This window comes from Eurytemora carolleeae, unplaced genomic scaffold, assembly GCF_000591075.1.
Source record: "Eurytemora carolleeae unplaced genomic scaffold, Eaff_2.0 scaffold893, whole genome shotgun sequence".
Classification (NCBI taxonomy): Eukaryota; Metazoa; Arthropoda; class Copepoda; order Calanoida; family Temoridae; genus Eurytemora; species Eurytemora carolleeae.
In genome coordinates, this window is record NW_019396785.1 from 71,110 (window position 1) to 90,892 (window position 19,783).

Sequence of the window (19,783 nt, forward strand, 5' to 3'; positions counted from 1 at the left end):
GGCTTATATAGGTACTCCATATATCTGTGTGTTTTTTGCATCAAATATACATCATTAACCGACGCGATGATCTAATTTCAATTTTGGAGGAAGACAAATAGGTGACATTTGAAGTGCATAATCAGAGGCGGCTGGGGGAGATAGGGGGTACGTCACCCCTCTCCTGGAAAATTGGTGGGACGCCATCCCGGAAAAATTAGGAGCGCAAGAGGAGTAAGCACGCACCTACTAGCCCTTTATTTTTATATTTTTATGAATAGATTCAAAAACATTTTGCCTGGGGCGCCACTTCCTTATTTAAAATGAATATTTTTTATAAAAATCCAAATTTTCCACCTTCCACCTCTCAGCTGCTCATGGTTTGACATAACATTGATAAAATTCCCTGTAAAAAATTCCAGGGGGGGGGGTAAAACTTTTTGGCAATAATTTGATTATTTTCTCCCCTCTGGAAAACATAATCAACTCTTCTTGCAACCAAACCATGTGCACTCGATTTGAATTTTTTAAAGTCTGTTAATCGATTTTTTTAAGCATGCTTCTAGAAATATAAAAGACGACAGTAGTAGATTACAAGAACTTTTTATTCATAAATAAACATAAACAATTAAGACATAAAATAATGACATTTCTATGACTAAAAATATACAAAGACAATTATTATCTAGATAAAATCACAAGTGCATTGTTAAAAAGTCTAATAAACTTGACTTGTATCGTAAAATGCCCCTTTGATTACAATATTTATTGCACATAAAATAAAATAAAACAAGAATACTTCTTTAAATACTTTCTTGTTTCTTTTTTTACTGATTTGACTTTAAGAATAATGGATTGTAAGGATTTGAATTAATCCATTTAATTGTTAAAATCACAACTAAATATCTTACTTTTAACTCTGAAGAAACAAAAATATTCTGTTTGTTTTGCGGTTAACTAGTACTGACAAAATATAAATAAAAAAACACAACAAAACGCCACAAAGGGGAAATTAACAAAATTAGAATAAAAAGGTGCAATTGAGGGAAAATTACCCAGACTTGACATTCAAAATAATCGATTTCCGCCCAAAATATATTTTTTTCTTTTTTCTCTTTTAAGAATATAAGGACTAAGAAGTAATATAGAATCAATGATATCGTTTGACCAACAAGATATTTCCATCTGGAAAATATTAAATCCCTGCAAAAACAAGTCAGATATTTTTATTGAAGAGGGGGGGGGGAAGAATTTGGTGTTTCAGTTTATGAGTTAATTGAGTGTGAGATCCAGTCTGAGGTTTGGGCCACCCTGAAAAATATTGTTAATTAGAAAACATTTTATTTAAGAAATTAAAAGAAATAATTTTTTCTGCGTCGTAATTATTTATTATAATTTATAATGACTTAAGCTAGAATCCAAACAGAATTAATATGTTTCATGTATGGCATTGACACATTCAAGTTCTATCTAATCAATGGAGTTTCAGTTTATTATAATTCTTATTTACAAATTTACTTTAATGTTATCTCTTGTTCCGGGTTTGCAACACAATTAATGGAACTGACTGAACGTTTTAGATTCTAGTTTAAAAATTCCCATATCTTAGCAGCTTAAGAAAATATTTGATATTTCAAGCATTGGCTATTTTATCTAGCAAAATTCATAGTTTAAAATAGCAAAGATCTACGACATCAGAGTTCGGAACTTTTGTGTGAAGTATCGTTCATCTTGAAACACTTGATCTCGATATCCAATGCGATCACTTTTAGATTCAAGGATAAATGCATGATCCCTGAATTATAGTTATCCCACCAGGGTATGATCACCATGGGATATCGAAAAGAAAATAAATAAATCAGTAGGTTTGCATAATATGAAGCATTCTGGATCACGATATTAACAACACAAACATTAACAATGTAACGACGACATCTTCCACATTATTGATCAAAATGGGTTAAAAGGTACGGTTGTGAATCGGATATTGCTTTCTTTAAATGGAGAATCACTTTAAGTTAAAATAAAAGTCCATTTGAAAAAAGCAGTTTGTTAAATTCCTTTTAAAAGACGTTTTCAAAAGGATTCCGGGTTTCAACACTTGGGTTTGAAATAACAAAAGCTAACCTGTGGTAAATACCAGGCTGCCCTCTCTTAGCACAGGAATATCCAGCTGAAACCAGACCTATACAAACAAATATACAAATATTTTCCTGATTTTGTAAATATTAGTCCCTGCACGGAGTATTATGTTTATCATGGTTGAAATGTTTGTTGGTACATTTGGTTCTACTATAACGAAACCAGGGCCTTGAATCTCAATAATGAATTTACAATCCAGCCACAAAAAGAAAACAAATTTCTGCTAATTTCCAACATTTCTAAAATTTTAATTTTATTTTAAAAAAATTTAGTCCTAGCCTTTTTACTAATCTTAATAACAACTTGTCAAAAAAACAATGGACAATGGACTCGGAGTGGCCTATATCTGGGCTAGATAAAAACAAAAGCTTTCCTCTAATTATTAAATTTTTAAAATTTTAGTTGTCAACAAATTTTTACCGATAAGTGTCCATCTTCCTTCATGCTCCATCATAAGAGGGCCACCACTGTCTCCTTGGCAGGAATCCTGATAGGAAAAATTAAGAATCCGTGGATTAAGGGTTAATTATGTACTTGTGTATACGGGATGAATTAAAACAGGTGTGCAAAACTATACTTTTTTCAGGTGAATTAGCTTTTATGGTATATTTAATATATATATTTTTTTGAGGGGGGGGGAAATACTTTAATTTTCATTAAAATCCAATGTTTGGAATAGGAAAACTGAAAACATATTATTTCTCTCTAATCATGAGACCTTTGAAAAAAATCGGATTATCAGAATTGGAAAACTGCTCTGGCAAGACCATTGATTATTATTATACTTAAGAAATAGAGCTATGAAATGTTTCTAAAAGAATCGATAAATTGGAGAAAATCCGCAAAATTGTTTTAATCCAATTTTCAATTGTTTTAAGCAAAGTCTCACCTTTCCTCCCTGGTAATATCCAGCACACACCATCTCGTCGTAGATGATAACATTAATGCCCTTCTCTCTAACAATAAGTTGAGGTCAGAAATTATTTTTAGAGATATTTACGACGTACTTCTTAAGGTTTCCATAACGGTTCACAAATCCACCTATGCTTAAACTATATTTTTGTACTGCTGTCGGAGAACAAAGTTGGAATGAAACAAAGCCCAGAGACACTATACCCTGCACGCAAGGGTTCACCATCCCCCAGTGTTTACACCATTTTAGCACAATTTTAGACACCAAAAGCCATGTTTTGACCCTGGCCAATATTTATTTATGTATTTTGATTGGGCAAACATCATTAGAAATTATCTATGTCTCGAAGAAATATTGATTGTTTGATATTTTGAAAGGAAAAAACATTTTATTTGCGCTTTTCCCCTTCAATAATACATTTTAGAATTAAATGCGCATTCATTTATTAAAACTAATAGTTTTAAAACACATAAGAGGGTTGTGAACTGTCGCACAGAGTTGAACTTATGCAGGACACCGGCCGCTTTCTCACTTCTCTTTTATTGTAGTGCAGCGAAGTAGATAACGCTGTAGGAAACTTTAAGAACTACGTCGTTCAGAATTTTCTATTTTCGAGCTTTTCTAGTTTTTCTAATATTTTTTTTTTATAAACTTTTTTCTTGTAACCTGCTGCGAAAAAACTAATATTTTACCGATGCCACTGTTCGCACTCCCGATTATCGATCATCGGCACATCAACAACCTGGAAAAAGTACTTTTATTCAACGTCCATACATTTAATATCTTTAGATTGAAACAATTTATGTTTCTGACAGTTTATATTAGATGACTATATAAGGGTCTAAACCTACAATGTTCCCAACATTAATAATATTCCCAATCTTTGTAATTTTACCAAGATCTACACTGTACCAAAATTCTATTAGTTCCTAACCTTTTTTAATGATTCTAACTTTTTCACTGTTTTCCAACCCTCTGTCATTTTTCATTCCTCGAGAATTTTCCCAACCTCTACAACATTCCCAACCTCTACAACATTCCCAATCTCTACAACATTCCCAACTTCTATGATTGTTTCCACCCTCTACACTGTTCACAATATATACACTATTCCCAACCACTATATTGTTCCCAACCTCTTTCCTGTTCCCAAAATATATACTGTTCCTAACCACTACACTGTTCCCAACCTCTATGCTGTTCCCAACCTCTACATTGTTCCCAACCTCTACGCTTTTTCCAACATCTTCACTGTTTCCAACCTCTACACAGTTCCCAACCTCTACACTATTTCCAACCTCTACACTATTTCCAACCTCTACACTGTTTCCAACCTGTACACTGTTTCCAACCTCTATGCTGTTTCCAACCTCTACGCTGTACGCTGTTTCCAACCTCTACACTGTTAACAACCTCTACTATGTTTCCAACCTCTACTATGTTTCCAACCTCTACACCGTTTCCAACCTCTACACCGTTTCCAACCTTTACACTGTTTCCAAACTCTACGCTGTTTCCAACCTCTACACTGTTTCCAACCTCTACGCTGTTTCCAACCTCTACACTGTTTCCAACCTCCACGCTGTTTCCAACCTAGACATTGTTCCCAACCTCTACGCTATCTCCAACATCTACACTGTTTCCAACCTCTACACAGTTCCCAACCTCTACACTATTTCCAACCTCTACACTGTTTCCAACCTGTACACTGTTTCCAACCTCTATGCTGTTTCCAACCTCTACGCTGTTTCCAACCTCTACACTGTTAACAACCTCTACTATGTTTCCAACCTCTACTATGTTTCCAACCTCTACACCGTTTCCAACCTCTACACTGTTTCCAAACTCTACGCTGTTTCCAACCTCAACACTGTTTCCAACCTCTACGCTGTTTCCAACCTCTACACTGTTTCCAACCTCCACGCTGTTTCCAACCTCTACACTATTTCCAACATCTACACTGTTTCCAACCTCTACACCGTTTCCAACCTCTACACTGTTTCCAACCTCTACGCTGTTTCCAACCTCTACATTGTTTCCAATCTCTAAACTGTTTTCAACATCTACACTGTTTCCAACCTCTACACCGTTTCCAACCTCTACACTGTTTCCAACCTCTACGCTGTTTCCAACCTCTACATTGTTCCCAACCTCTACACTGTTTCCAACCTCTACACTGTTTCAACCTCTACTATGTTTCCAACCTCTACTATGTTTCCAACCTCTACACCGTCCAACCTCTACACTGTTTCCAACCTCTACACTGTTTCCAACCTCTACAATACACTGCTCCCAACCACGAAAGTCCGCGAACATTTGAAAACGATTAAAGATGGTGGCTTTCAGAGCTCATCGCTAAAATTGTTAATAGGAAAGAGGGCGTAAAGCTTTCTCAAACCTATTTTTATAAAATGGAACCTGCAATGTTTTTGGTCTTAATCTTGATCCTGGTTCAAGAGCTCCCCATCCAGACGCCCAACCATAGTGTCCTAGTAACGGCATATTCTAAAATATAAATAGACAATAACATGGTTTCAAAATATTCATTAATTTTTTTACAAGTTAAACATTTTCTGGATTAAAAAGACACATATTAGTTTGTAATTTTAGATTTGCGTCTAGATAACCAATTACAATAATAAAAATATCCAATATCCAGGAAGATATTTTAACCTCGACTTCGGCAAAAAATGTTATATCATTTGGAGGAGTTGTGTAAACATTTAATGCAAACTGAAAGAATACATAATTTGATACCTTTGGAGGAAGACAAATAGGTGATATATGAGGTGCATAATCAACCCTTCTATTCAACCGAATTACTGCTACATCAAACCTATCTGCCTGGGGGGTAAACTTGAAGTAGGGGTGTACCTGAAAGTAAAAATGTTTTTTATGTCTGTGAGATATATTTATAACTCTGTTGTTTTGGTTCGCACTGCTTTAATTCTGTTATTTTTTTCTTTATCGAGATTCGAAAAGGATACAGACTTTTAACGAGAATAATGTCCCGAGCTTGTCAATTACCAAATACTGTGTTTGTCTGCAACCATTTATAGTTATTTTTAATTTAAGCGTTCTCTTGAAATTGACACGTTTAAGTTTAAATATACATTTGGAAGATTTCAATAAACTTTTGTTAATAATTTTTTTAACTTTTTGTATTATCTAATTTACTTTAATAGCAGAAGCTCCGTATGTGCGGCCTGGAAGAGGTTCCGCGTCTGATTTAAGAACATATTCTCCTAATGTTACTCGAACCTACAAATATTAAACATATTCTCCTAATGTTACTCGAACCTACAAATATTAAACATATTCTCCTAATGTTACTCGAACCTACAAATATTAAACATATTCTCCCAATGTTACTCGAACCTACAAATATGAAACATTTTCTCCGAATGTTACTCAAACCTACAAATATTAAACATATTCTCCTAATGTTACTCGAACATACGAATATTAAACATATTCTCCTAATGTTACTCGAACCTACAAATATTAAACATATTGTCCCAATTTTACTCGAACCTACATATATTAAACATATTTTACCACTGTTACTCGAACCTAGAAGTATTAAACATATTTCATAATGTTATACTCGAACATACGAATATTAAACATATTCTCCCAATGTTACTCGAACCCACAAATGGATATAACAATAACAATGATTTATTTTTAAAAGTGTTTTAAAACTTTAATTAAAATATTTAAGAAATATTTCAATAATTAAATAATGTTGCAAATAGTAAAACTCGGACTTAAGAATGAACAGCTAATAAAATAATTTAGATGAAATGTAAATATAAAATGTAAAATTTAAAATGTAAAATGTAAAATGTAAAATGTAAAATGTAAAATGTAAAATGTAAAATGTAAGATTAAAACCTGTGAAGGTCGAGCTCTAGCTACACAATGTCCTGCAGTTACCACATACCATTCATTAACTAAACACACGGGATAATTATATAACAAACGTTAACTTCCCCTGTTAACCAATTTTAAAAAGTTTAAATGAGTTAAACTAGCCAGAGAATGTATCTCTTAGATAAATAACGACAAAATTATGTGAAAGCTTCAAATCTCAAACGATATAATGAATTAGTAAGGATGAATATTTAACAGATATTTTTTAACCAAAATTCATCAGTTTAATTTTTTACTGTATTTGTTTTTAAAGAAGATTAGAGATAAAACAGTAACATTAATTCTTCTGTTAATTCTACTCCTCACATTATAAAATATATAGATATATACCCAAAGATCCTCCACATCTAGATGTTCCTATCCTAATGTACGCCTGCCAAGGAAAAGTACCAAATCCTGCCTCATCTCCGCCCACAATTCGCCGCTGTGCAACCGAATGTCGGACGGCAGATATTCCGCATCGAGGATCATTCCGAACTTCTCCCCAATTGACCTCTGGGTGGGCAAAGTTGTCCTAAACACGTGAATAATTAAACACTTTTAAATAATATTTCTCACGTGAATTTTGTTTAATTTGAACCGGTTTAAATTCTGTTTATTCATTGTGACAGATTTTAGCTGGAAACTTGAATTTAGCTTTGTCATCTCTACTTCCTTCTTCCGGACTCACAATTATCGCTTACGTCCAGAATTCGGACTGAAATTCATCAAATGCCAATTGATGAAAAACATTTAAAAGTACAACCTGAGCGACCTGAGCGATAAGAGGAGCCAACTAACTTAGATATTTTATGTGGTGTACAAGGCCATGGCAAATTGGAGAAAAAAAATAATTCAGAACATTTAAATTTATTATTACTTTGTCAAGAATATAAGAAAAAAATCCTCACGCCCCTAAAGCAACGGTTACTATCTACATTCTAGAAACATTTTAGAAACCCATTAGTTAAAAAAGGTTAGTTTTATAAAAACTATCATAAAAACATTCGCATGCAGAAAATTCAAAATTTTTTAAGGTATTTTTAAAAATTTTACAAAATCATGCGTGACCGGGACCAGTTCTATAAATTTGCATGATTTTAAGATTATCTTTATATCTTCAATCTAATTTTGTGCATTTATTTTATTAGAAAATAAAAATTTTATGGAACAAAATTGTTTTATTTATGAGAAGTAGCTAGTTCGTGCACTAAACATGATGTAAACTGGTAACCATGTGACATTATTAATATGACACAAACTTCCTGCTTATAACCAACAATCAAAGAACTAGGACAAGTTAAAATAATTTAGTTTGTGCACCGAAAAGTTAGATTGTTTGTTCAGTAAAGACAACTAGACATGTCACAAATTTTTGAATTCAAATGAATCAGTATATCAAAATTGAGGAGTTTCTAAATAAGTTTAATCTTTTTCAAAACGTGCTTAGTTGATTCTTTGCAAGGTACTAAAGCAAGGAAAGTTATTTCATAGATGTACGCATTTTTTGTATTGCAGTGTACTGTCTTTTTGGCGGAAAAGTAAACACAAGACGGATTCCTGACATGTAATTCATTTTCACAAAAATAATCTAGGAATATTCTGGTCATAGGAAACTATTATGTGAATTATCAAAATTATCTAAATAAAATGATTTAATCCTCCTCGAATACTAGACGAACACTAATGCATCAAATTCCACCCGGTTTCAATATGTACGCAGAGTATACACAACCGCAATTAACTTTCCTTGCAATAGTACCTTGCTTTGTAACAAAAAATATTTTAGAACTAGTTAGTGCTACTGCTGTGGAATGTGCATAATCTAATTACTGAGCTCAACAATTTTGTACTCAGCTGGTTACCCTCCCCGTGCAGTGGCGGTTTAACTTAAGTCGTCAGACAGGCCATATCTTTCTTTGAATAGTCTATCAATAATATTGTTTTTAAAGTTTACACTGTATAATGTAGATATCTATAGTATGGTCGATGTGACTAAGTTAATGTTTTCTTTGGTTGGCTGGGGTTGAAATTTGTGTCAATTAGCCTTAACTGGAAAAAAGTGTATCGTAAATTTAGATGCTTGATTGCAAATTAAAAACATTTTATTTGGTAGAGATATTCAAATGTTTTGCAGGAGTGTGGTGTGACTGCTGATAGTCATAATTTTGATGTTCGTTATAGACTTTAAAGAGGTTTCACAAAAATTTGGGAAGTATAATGTATATTTTTTTTTGCTTTTGCTTTTATTACGTCATGCAAAATCTTTACTTTGTCCGAAGAAGCTTTTATAACAATTTGTAAAATCGTGTTGAAAGATCGTTGGTTAATATCTTTGATTAGAGAATGCAGTTCTGTAATATATAATTCACATTCTTTTGGAGCACTTAAAATTTATAAGGGCAAAAAACCTTGAATGTTTTAAAACAAATCTCAAAACTATGACCATCTCTAACTGTCTGTGTGACATGTGCTTGAACAAAAGATAATCATATTAATGTACTGATTGAAAAAACATTATGTTTAAATCCATGATATTCAAAGAGGCAAAAAGTTTAAAAACCTACCTTGATTTACGTGGAATCAAAAGATAAAAAAGTGGCGGATTGTGTGCTACCGTGTGTCTTATTTTGATTATGTCGTAAAGACAGAACTAGAATAGATTTACTGTGACGGATACAGATTGGTCCAAAGCCAGCTCTCTAAAAACAAAACACAACACGGGTGCTGCTACAGCTTGTTGCTGAAACAGCCTAAAGCAAAAATCATGCAAATCATAGATTAAGAAGCCAATCCCGAGATTATGGTTATTTTTACTATATTGTTTTTAATTCATATTTCAGAACGTATATTTTCAAAAGAAATATTTCATTGCTGAAACGCTTTCATAAATTTCTTTAGTAAATACTAATTGATGTTTAATAAAAAGATATTCCTAACAAAAAAAAAATCAGGAATTTTCTTTTGCATTTTAAAAATGTGTCGGTAGATTGAGCTTCAAACTTTGGACCTACCTGTTCAACTATGACCTTATGTCCAAACTGGTTCGGTCTGTTGCAGCAAGACATTAAGAAGCCACCACAACCACCTTCTACGACCCCTCCAGACAACCAACAAAATAGAAAAAATTCACATGAGCCTGTTGTGCACTGGCTCGGGTCACCTACAAAGAATTTCTCTCTAGGTCTTGAAGGTCGTCCTCTCTTTTGTTGAGGACGTGTAAAGAAGAAGCGTTCATTATTGCTCCAGGTGCTCGGACTAGGACCGTGTCGGAAGTCATCTTCACTCACTACAGAAAAATTTATAAACATAGATGCTCGAGGACTAAAACTGAAAAAAGATTAACATTTTTGATATTTTTTTAATATTTGGTTTTTATAAATGTCTTTCCTAAAGCCGACGCTAGCGGTATATATTCATCTCCAAAAGTGTTTTCCTTGCTGCGGAAAAAGTCATCAAAATCATCGATATCTTCAGATACTATAGACCAGGCAATAACTTATCATTTACATAATTTAGTGAAGATATACATTTTGAACAATTAAAAGAGGTTTATATGTGATAAATTTCTAAATTATTCCTGAATGTTGGAGGAAACCGAAACCATCTCTTCTTCTCCGGTTACTGGAAACACCAGGGACAGAGTAGGTAAGTTCTATGCACAAAATTCAGATGGTGTAATTTTTATGAATCAGAACAAAAAAAAGCTTTTACAATATCGTTAATTTATTTTAAGGGGGAGTGCCAACGCAATTTTAAGCAAAAAAAACATTTCAAAAGAAAGAGAAGCAACAATTCAAAATTTTCATTTTTTACAAATTTTCTGTACTGCATAAAGTGCACTTTCCTAAAAAACTGCAATCGAATATTATAGTATTTTTTTTAGGGAATTCACTTAAAATTACGGTAACAGTTCCCTTAATAATAAAAAAATTTCAATTCATGTATAAGATAATATATTGTTGTATATAAAGATTGTGTCTATGGATATTCTTCTCACTTTGGTTTGAACTAGAAGGATCTGTTAAAAGGAAGATGGAAGGATTAGGATCTGAAGAGGATACACAGAGAAGGGATATTAATCCTTGGACAACAACAGGAGGAATATTCTTTAACATTTTTACTGATTTCTGTGTGTTTAGCCAGATTTAAAATTGGGGAAAAGTCTTTTGTGTTCTGGAGCAGGTTAGCTCAGATCTTCGGTTTGTACTTCTGGAGAAGGTCTTCATGTCAGATCTAAAATAGAAAAAAACGTGAAATTCCTGGAAAATTATTGTATGATATGTAAAAAAATTTAGCTAATCACAATAATAAACAATTATTTTATTTAAATCGGTTAATTAACTTAATTTTGTAACAAAAAATGCCAAATACGAAATGCTTTGTTTTCTACAATAAAAGTTTGAATTTAATTTTGATATAAATAATGGGTATATTTAATATATATATATTAAAAATGTAAATACTAAAGGAAACATGGGCAGCGTAGTGTTACTAACAGGGTAATTTCTTTTTAAAAATACACTAAGGGATGCCAACTTCTTCAAAATAAGGTATGCATGGAAGACTTCCAAAAAATATTTTCAAACTACATTTAAAAAAAATATCCACAACGCATTAATTTCTGCCCGGTAAGTAATTTTACCACCTTTTGACGAACATTACCGACATATGATTCCCTCAATAGAGGAAGGTTAAGTTACTTAACGTCCCTTGGTACAGTTATGTAAAAAGTAAAAAGTTCGCGCATTTTTATCTCAAAAGACGATAAAATTGTGTAAAACTACTTTTTCAGGAAATTAGAATTTTTATTTTACCACGAGTTCCCTTGACCGATTGGACTTGGGAACCCTCGGTAAAGTAAAATTCCCTTAACTTCCCTGTAAAGTAGATGTAAATAATTATAACCACATATTATCAAAATAAAGAGTGGGATGAATATAGATAATGGCCCCTCCCCCTCCCCCATCCCTGCATTCCCTAAAACCTAAATTCGGAATGTAAAAGATTTTTTTGTAAAGTCGTCTTTACATAATTGTCTTGGGCGCTATATAGACTTATTCTTTTATTTAATGCTAATAAAACAGCCAATAAACCAAAAGAACCCATACGAAATAATATGTTATATTACTTTTTAATAATATAACGTCGGTATGTTCATTACATATGCATATATACAAATACTTGTACATTTACATTATACATATACAATATACATACATATACTGTCTGTGTTGTGTTTATCACTAATTATATTGAATTCAGCATTATTGAAAATAAGGTTTAGAATTCATAGACAGGAGGGCCTATGATGTACACATAAGTTACTTGATCAGAACCAAACCCGGATTTACCGCTCTAGAGTAATCGTACTGCATAAACATTTACCCGTACCCGTACGTCTAGAAGTGACCCAATTTGTAATTTGTAGGATTTCAGTATTCCAGAGTATAATGTAAACAACTCACACTCCGTAGTTCTATAATACTGCTTGGTTTCCAGAGTATAATGTAAACAACTCCCTCTCCGTAGTTCTATAATACTGCTTGGGTTCCAGAGTATAATGTAAACAACTCACACTCCGTAGTTCTATAATACTGCTTGGGTTCCAGAGTATAATGTTAACAACTCCCTCTCCGTAGTTCTAATACTGCTTGGATTCCAGAGTATAATGTAAACAACTCCCTCTCCGTTGTTCTAATACTGCATGTATTCCAGAGTATAATGTAAGCAACTTACTCTCCGTAGTTCTATAATACTGCTTGGATTTCATAATTCTGTTCCAGTCGGCATCACAATGCTTAATGCAAATAAAATGTAAATAAAACAAATTCTCGTATTTCGAACCTTTGTTTCTAACCTGACAATAACCAATACACGATCTGAGAATAGTTACAAAATCTGATCTAATTGCGTTAATTTGGAGAATTAACTTAATCGGAAATTGGTCGTAGAAGTAATTAATGAATCAGCAGTACAAAATTGGTTTCAATATATATTGAAGTCTCTTCATGTTTCAACATTCATCTCCTTTTTCCGAAAAGCTATTATATTGAATTTTGTTAAAATACCTATTTGCAACCAATTAAGTTTGCTTTCCTAACTTAGTATTTCGAAGGAAAGCTAAACGATTTAGGATATCGCACAGCTGCACTAGTATTTCTGCATAAAGTGAGCCTTTTCATTATGTTTAGATTAAAGGTGTATTAACATGAATTTACACAGATAAATCATATTCATTTCGTAGTAACAAGAAAACTTTGAAATAGGAAGTCGACTTTTAACTAAAGTTATGACTTTAAATAGTCCAATGAACATTTGACACCACAAATGTGCAGTGTAAACAGACCCATTTCACTTTAAAGTGATTAAATAACTTACTATAGACGTTTTAAAACAACATCAAATGCACTTCATAATTGTTTTAATGTCGTCGTGACTCGTGAAACAATCAAGAAAAAAAATGGTGAAAGATCAATAATTGATGTTTTTTTCTGATCCCTTTTTCCTTTTGGACTTTTTGTAAAAGTTAGCTTTTTATCACTTTTTTCATTTTTTTAAGTCTTTACCAGTAAACTCAAAAATTAAATCCTAGGACAAATGAAATTGGTTTATTGATTTTATGGGAGAGTTTAGCAAAAATGAAAAGATAAATCCGAATTAAAATTTACCGGTAATATATTTAATATATTCACGATTAAACCCCCCTTTTTAAGAAATTCCAAGAAGTCTCCTACAGTTGTCAAAATTAAACTTCAAACTCAAAATATTTTTAAAAATATTGTGGATAAAAGATGTGTACTATGAATCCCGGGTTCAAGCAGTTATATCTCTATATTGTACATTTTTCCGGACGCAATAAATTCCACATGGAAATCCCCTGGTCACCGTAACCGGAAGGGATAACCAAAATTTAGGAACCAATCACTTATCCCTCAAGTTTCAAAGTTTTCACAGTGAATATCAAGATCAAGACCTTTCATTTGAATTAATACTTCCTTCTGGAAAAAATACTTTGAACGAAAAATGTCGTCATTTCAAATTCGCGAAAGAACACAAGGCACAGTGCGCCTGAAGAAACTTTTGGAATGCCATAGAAATTTGGTTTGTGGGCCGGGCTTGAAAATATGAGTAAAATTATTGAGAAAGTAATTATCCTGACTTTTTTCATCGAAATCTTTTTGAGAAAACTCACGTCCAATTGTTTTAGTATTTTCCTTTTGCAACAACCTTCTAGGCCAGATACAACACTTTAGTAGTAGTACAAATTCATGCTTTCATATATCTTATATATGTCCAAAGATAATCATAATCCAGTGACAATGAATCTTTCTAATCCGTCCTTTCTCAATTGGTATTTTGACATGCTTGAAATGTTTTCTGCAATATCCTTTCTCCCCCTTGCACGCCCCCCCCCCCATAACTCCAATAGTATTCTCTTCCGGGATGTAAGAATTTAATGTAAAAGGTTTTTATATATGTTTTATTAAAACCCCAAATAATCTTATTTTGGATTAAAGACTACAATTGCACTGAAAGTTAGGAAAACTACTAAAAATGGTATCTTTTGTCCAATCTGTGTTATTTGTGATTTAAGAATAAAAACATCGTTTACAATATTGGCTCTCGGTATTATTTGCTACAAGTAATGTGTACATGTAACAATGTAGAATTGTAGATCAATGAACGGATTCTTATAAAAAATTTTAAATTGAGGAACAGAAACCCATAATTAACTTGAAGCAGCCTGCATATTTCCATTTTTAAGCAGCGTCAAAAATAGAATTAAAAAGCATTTAAAACATGACCTTTAATAAAAAATTTTGATACTTCCTTCACGTGATACACTGCTTTTATTTTTTAATCAAGATTCGTTTATAGGAAGATAGAATAATCTAAAATTGTTATTACATATTAACATACACGTATACGCTTTAAAATTTTATTAAATTTATTTATTAAATTTTAAATAATTTTAACATTAAAATTGTGTTATATTTTAACTAAATTTGACCTTTGATATTTTATACTATGAATTATGCTAGATTTTAAAGTATGAAATATCAAATGTTTACATTATCAGGTTGCAAATATATAGGATTAGATAATTTGAGTTTGTGGCAAAAAACTCGGTCCCTTTGCAAATTTAATATTAATATTATTAATTGAATGATCAAGTATATCATCAATAGAATTTGGCTTCGTATATACTTACATTGCGGAAGCCAAGTATATTATGTAACGGTATCATAAATTTACGTAATGTGTTTAAATGATGCAACTCAAGCGAATCAAACTTTTGTTTACTCGATTGTTCATTTAAATTTAGTTTTTGCGTATAAATTTTTATTACAGAGGTTGTTCGCGAAAAACTAAAAGGTGAACCTTGATCAAATCGTGAAAAGTTTCCACACAATTAACTGCAAGGCTGCAAGCCGCCCAGGAAAACCAGGGTTTCGCGTGTTTTTTTGGGTCTTTAGAGGAAGGCATTTATCAAGTTAAGAAGTATGTCGTATTCTATTGATTCACAATTCTCAGCTTTTGGTTCAAAAGATATCACCTTTAATATTGTGAAGGCTCCCTTTAAGAGTAGATTTTATTACTATTTAAGATTCGTAATTTACTGTCAAATAGTGGCATATGGTGATTTTTGGTTGAGTAATACAGCAATATGTACTTTAATATATAAACAGACAAGTGTGTGAACATGAATAAAATGCATATGTGCAAAACCAAGATTAAAATAAACAATATTTTGTAACAAACATCGATCAAGGTTTTGTGGAGGATATCATCATGTTTTATAAATGATTTGCCAATAATTAAAATATTTAGGAATTGGTAAGTAATTATTTATTTATGAAACATTAACAAAAAAATAGAAATTTAAGAGTTTTATAGAAAAAATATTTAAAAACCTCCAAAAATAGAGATTGTGGAAATATCTCCCCACATGTGCTACGAATCTAGTGTTATGTCTAAGAATACATGCTAACTGATATCTTGTTTAAGCTATATCGTTATAACAGATGAAACGCGTGCAAATTATCTTAACTTTCTTATTATAAAAAAACATGCTATACTGATTTTTTTTTGTAAAAGAAAACGTTCTAATAATTTGTAGAACAGATGAAACGTTTTAAGCATCTTGCTATAACAAAACAAAACGTGCCAACTATCTTTTTATAATAGAAGAAACATTATCTTGTTAAAATAGAGGAAACGTGCTAGCTATTTTGTTATACTAGAAAAATGAGCTGACCATCTTGTCCGATCTTAGAAACACGTTTACTGACTTTTTAAAACAATAGCAATAGGTTAGGACAGAGAACATGAGCTATTAATATCGTTACTGACTTTTTAAAACAACAGCAATAGGTTAGGACAGAGAACATGAGCTATTAATATCGTTTCTGACTTTTTAAAAAACAGCAATAGGTTAGGACAGAGAACAAGAGCCAATAATATCGTTACTAACTTTTTAAAACAGGGAAAACAGGTAAACTGACTAATTATATTATAAGAAACGTGCTTACCATTCTTGTTTTATACAGAAAAACAAACTAACTATTTTGTTATGAGCAAAGAATCATTATCTTCTTATAACAGAAGAAACGTGCTAACTACTTTGTTTAACAGAAGAAACGTGCTAACTACTTTGTTTAACAGAAGAAACGTGCTAACAACAATCATGTTAAACAGAAAGGACAATTATAACTAATGTGTTATCACAGAAAAAAAGTTCCAACTATTTTGTTAAAAATAGATAAAACGTGCTAAGGAGTTTGCTATATCAGTGTAAATGTGTAAATTAAGTTAATATATAATAAGATGAAACCAGCCAACTGTCTTGTTATAACTACAGGGAAAATGAATGATCACCAACTTCTTAAATTAAAATAAAGATGCTAACTATCTAATCAATCCTAATAGAGTGCAGGTGCAGCTATTTTGTTGAAACATAGTTTTTCTATTTAACCTTTTAATTGCTTGATATTTTACACCCGAAGCTAAACTTATAATGAAGAATTAATAAACAAAAAACTGAAATATAAATGGATCTGATCAAGTTTAGAAGTTACGCACAAACACACACACTCGATCGCGGGCACAAACCAAAATACCAGTATCTACTTCCGTTTTGCCCTAGGAGGCTACATATAGCAACACAGATTGTCGGATATATTTATATATATTATCCATTATATATTTATATATATACATATTTGTATGTACAAATATTTTTATAAATATAAAACTTATCTTTTAGCAAAATATAGATACCAGTATAGTAATTCTTTGTTATACAATTATGTAAATCCATTTACGTTAATCACATGTTATATATATATATATAAATATGTATAACATAGAAAATTGAACATATATAATTGCTTTGTTGTCTTTGATAAATTTGTTTTAATATAAATTAAGACCTTTAAATGCAAGTTAAATTACATGAATTCCTGCTTATAAAATGGATAAAAATAACAATGATTAACTTTAAATTAATCATTAGCCGTTCGTCAGCTAGGAGTTTAATAAAAGATCAAGTAATCATCATGATTATTGCATTTAAATTTATATTTTTTTTGTTTAAATAAAACCCAATTTAACATTTTCAAAATTGCGGTATTTTAACGACATGAAAATGCGGTTTTGCATGTTTAGCCAGAGTTGCGCAAGTTGAATAATACAATATATGAAGTAATAATGTTTTTATGTTTGTAATGTGTCTAATTGTTAAGTTTAAAGGACACTTGTGTACGTAAGTATGAACTTGTTACAGGGACTGTGGACGTACTTTCAAGTCAAGTTCTATTCAAAGTGGTTTTATAAACACTTTAACTATGTATCAATGTCGTTATTCTATCTAGAATGGTGTTAAAGTCTGCTAATATCCTTTAGATGTCTCTGCTGCATAAATCCGCAAGATACTATAAAGTAACGAAACCGCAATCGAAAATACTAAATGTACAGCTAAAAAAAGAGAATATCTCATTTATCCATAGAAAAAAATTACGTCTACAGTCAATTAAAGTTATAATTATCTTTAAATATCTATTGAAATATTAATTGTATTTTGCTTCGCACTGGAATTATTCACTTCCGCGTTTCTGCAAATTTTCATCTGATTTTGTGCTTTATTTAAATCTTAAATACCAATTTGCAGTCGGATTTCAAAAAACAAACAATAAAAATAGGGGAAGTGGAACTAGTAAAATTGTCCTATTTAAACGTTTATTTAATCACCTGATATATCTTCTTAATCCGTCTTTTATCTTTTTGTAGAATTTTCATTTTTTACTGGCGGCACATTTTTCCTGATTATATAATACATAATATCAACATTTTACACAGAAAATATAATCTTTCAATTAACAAATATCCATTTGTGCAAGATGACGAGGATTATTAAGCTGGGTATTGAATTTAGATTAAAATCTAAAAAGGCAACAAATAGGTTTAGTGACCCTCACTTTGCCAAGGTAAAGAATAAACTGGCGCCTGGCGCCAAGCTTGAATCAGGTAGAGAAATAGACAGATAGAAGTAAGGATAGAGCATCAAGGTCCTTAAGCAACGCATGCGTAGACAAGGTTCCATATAGGCAACATTTCAGATTAGTGCACACATTTCTGAAGTCTACGACAACACTAACCATTGCCCAAATCTGGAATTAGAACAAAAGTGCAAGAGTAATAAATAATGCATCACTTATTTATCAAACAATTATTTCGTAATTTTATTGTAAATTGCAGTTGTAGATATTGATGTACAAAATTCTGCATATGGTGCAGATTAGATCTCTTGGTTTTAATGTCAGTGACCTTACACTTTTCCACCCATTTTCACCCAGAAAGATTATATTTATCATTAATATCAAATGCATCACAGATTATTTTTCTTATTAATTACAAATCAATTACAGACTTAGTTTTTACAGATACTCATTCACTCAAGTTAATTACAAAAAATGAATCGGTTATTCAATATTTAAACCGGATTCAGCAACCTAGCTCAAATTCACTTAATTTGGTCCCGGGACCAAACCAGTCGAAGCTTTGAGGATGGCAATTGTTTTTATCAAAGCCATGTAAACAATTTAAAGATTTTCATGAGCAATCTTATTAAGATCCTGGTTGACAAGGGTCATAAGGCTGAACCATGCAGTACTAATCTCCCTGATGGGATTCTCAGGGCTGTACCTCGCTACGGAGATAATAGAAGATATAGGGATAAGTTAGTCTATGCAAATTAAGAATACTTGGTTTTATTTTTCGATACATACAATATAACACATATAGGGATTCACAGAAATATTTTAACCTTTAAATCGTTTTAATGGTTATTTGGGTTTCTGCATTTCAGTTTTACCTTATCACAATTTAGAAGGGTTGTAGATTTTAACTCAAGCGAGACAACAAAGTTATGTTAAATATGAAAATTAATTAATAATAATATTTTGTGCAACATGATAACCAGAAAACTCTGGAATAGGACTCAAAATTAAGACTTTATTACTATGAATTAAATATTCAATGTCGATAATAATTATTTGTATTATGAAATGTTCTTACTAGTGAAGGGTTAGAAGGGGATATGCGGGCTATTAAAAAGTAGAACTAAAACGACGTTGTTAACTTCTTAAATAAATGACAGTTTGGTTACAAAGATTTGTTGTTCACTGCAAATCACAAATTTTTAAGCTTTTCCTATTTTTGAAACGTGATCACTACACGAAAAGGTTGTTTATAATTCTGCCAAAGCTAGGAAATGTTTGGCCAGCGGAGAAAATCTTGGTGAAAGACGACCTTACAGCGCAGTAAGATTAA

The 19,783-nt window shown here is 31.7% G+C and overlaps 1 protein-coding gene across 3 annotated transcripts; it reads right to left on the reverse strand.

The window, feature by feature from the left end:
* Positions 1-1,211: 1,211 nt before the first annotated feature.
* LOC111708685 (serine proteinase stubble) lies at positions 1,212-18,298 on the reverse strand. 3 transcript variants are annotated; one of them, XM_023482130.1, is made up of 15 exons: positions 18,203-18,298; positions 10,950-11,185; positions 10,530-10,604; positions 10,340-10,429; positions 10,117-10,238; positions 7,301-7,484; positions 6,932-6,990; positions 6,212-6,295; positions 5,792-5,908; positions 5,453-5,539; positions 3,727-3,776; positions 3,011-3,077; positions 2,542-2,608; positions 2,107-2,164; positions 1,212-1,290 (listed from the first exon to the last, which is right to left on the reverse strand). In XM_023482130.1, exons 2-15 carry the CDS (start codon positions 11,065-11,067, stop codon positions 1,245-1,247), a joined length of 1,224 nt encoding a protein of 407 aa, XP_023337898.1. In that variant the 5' UTR covers positions 11,068-11,185; positions 18,203-18,298; the 3' UTR covers positions 1,212-1,244. The 3 variants fall into 3 exon arrangements, with proteins under 3 accessions (XP_023337898.1, XP_023337895.1, XP_023337896.1); XM_023482127.1 differs by having other exon boundaries at positions 9,964-10,238; XM_023482128.1 differs by lacking the exon at positions 10,340-10,429 and having other exon boundaries at positions 9,964-10,238.
* Positions 18,299-19,783: the final 1,485 nt, after the last annotated feature.

Bases quoted from the DNA above. Each gene is read 5' to 3' on its own strand.
- LOC111708685 (XM_023482127.1), bottom strand. From the start codon at position 11,067: ATGTTAAAGAATATTCCTCCTGTTGTTGTCCAAGGATTAATATCCCTT. The intron at 2,609-3,010 runs GTGAGACTTTGC...TTTTCCTATCAG, and splicing joins GATATTACCAGGGAGGAAAG to GATTCCTGCCAAGGAGACAG. The intron at 2,165-2,541 runs GTAAAAATTTGT...TTGTTTGTATAG, and splicing joins AGGAAGATGGACACTTATCG to GTCTGGTTTCAGCTGGATAT.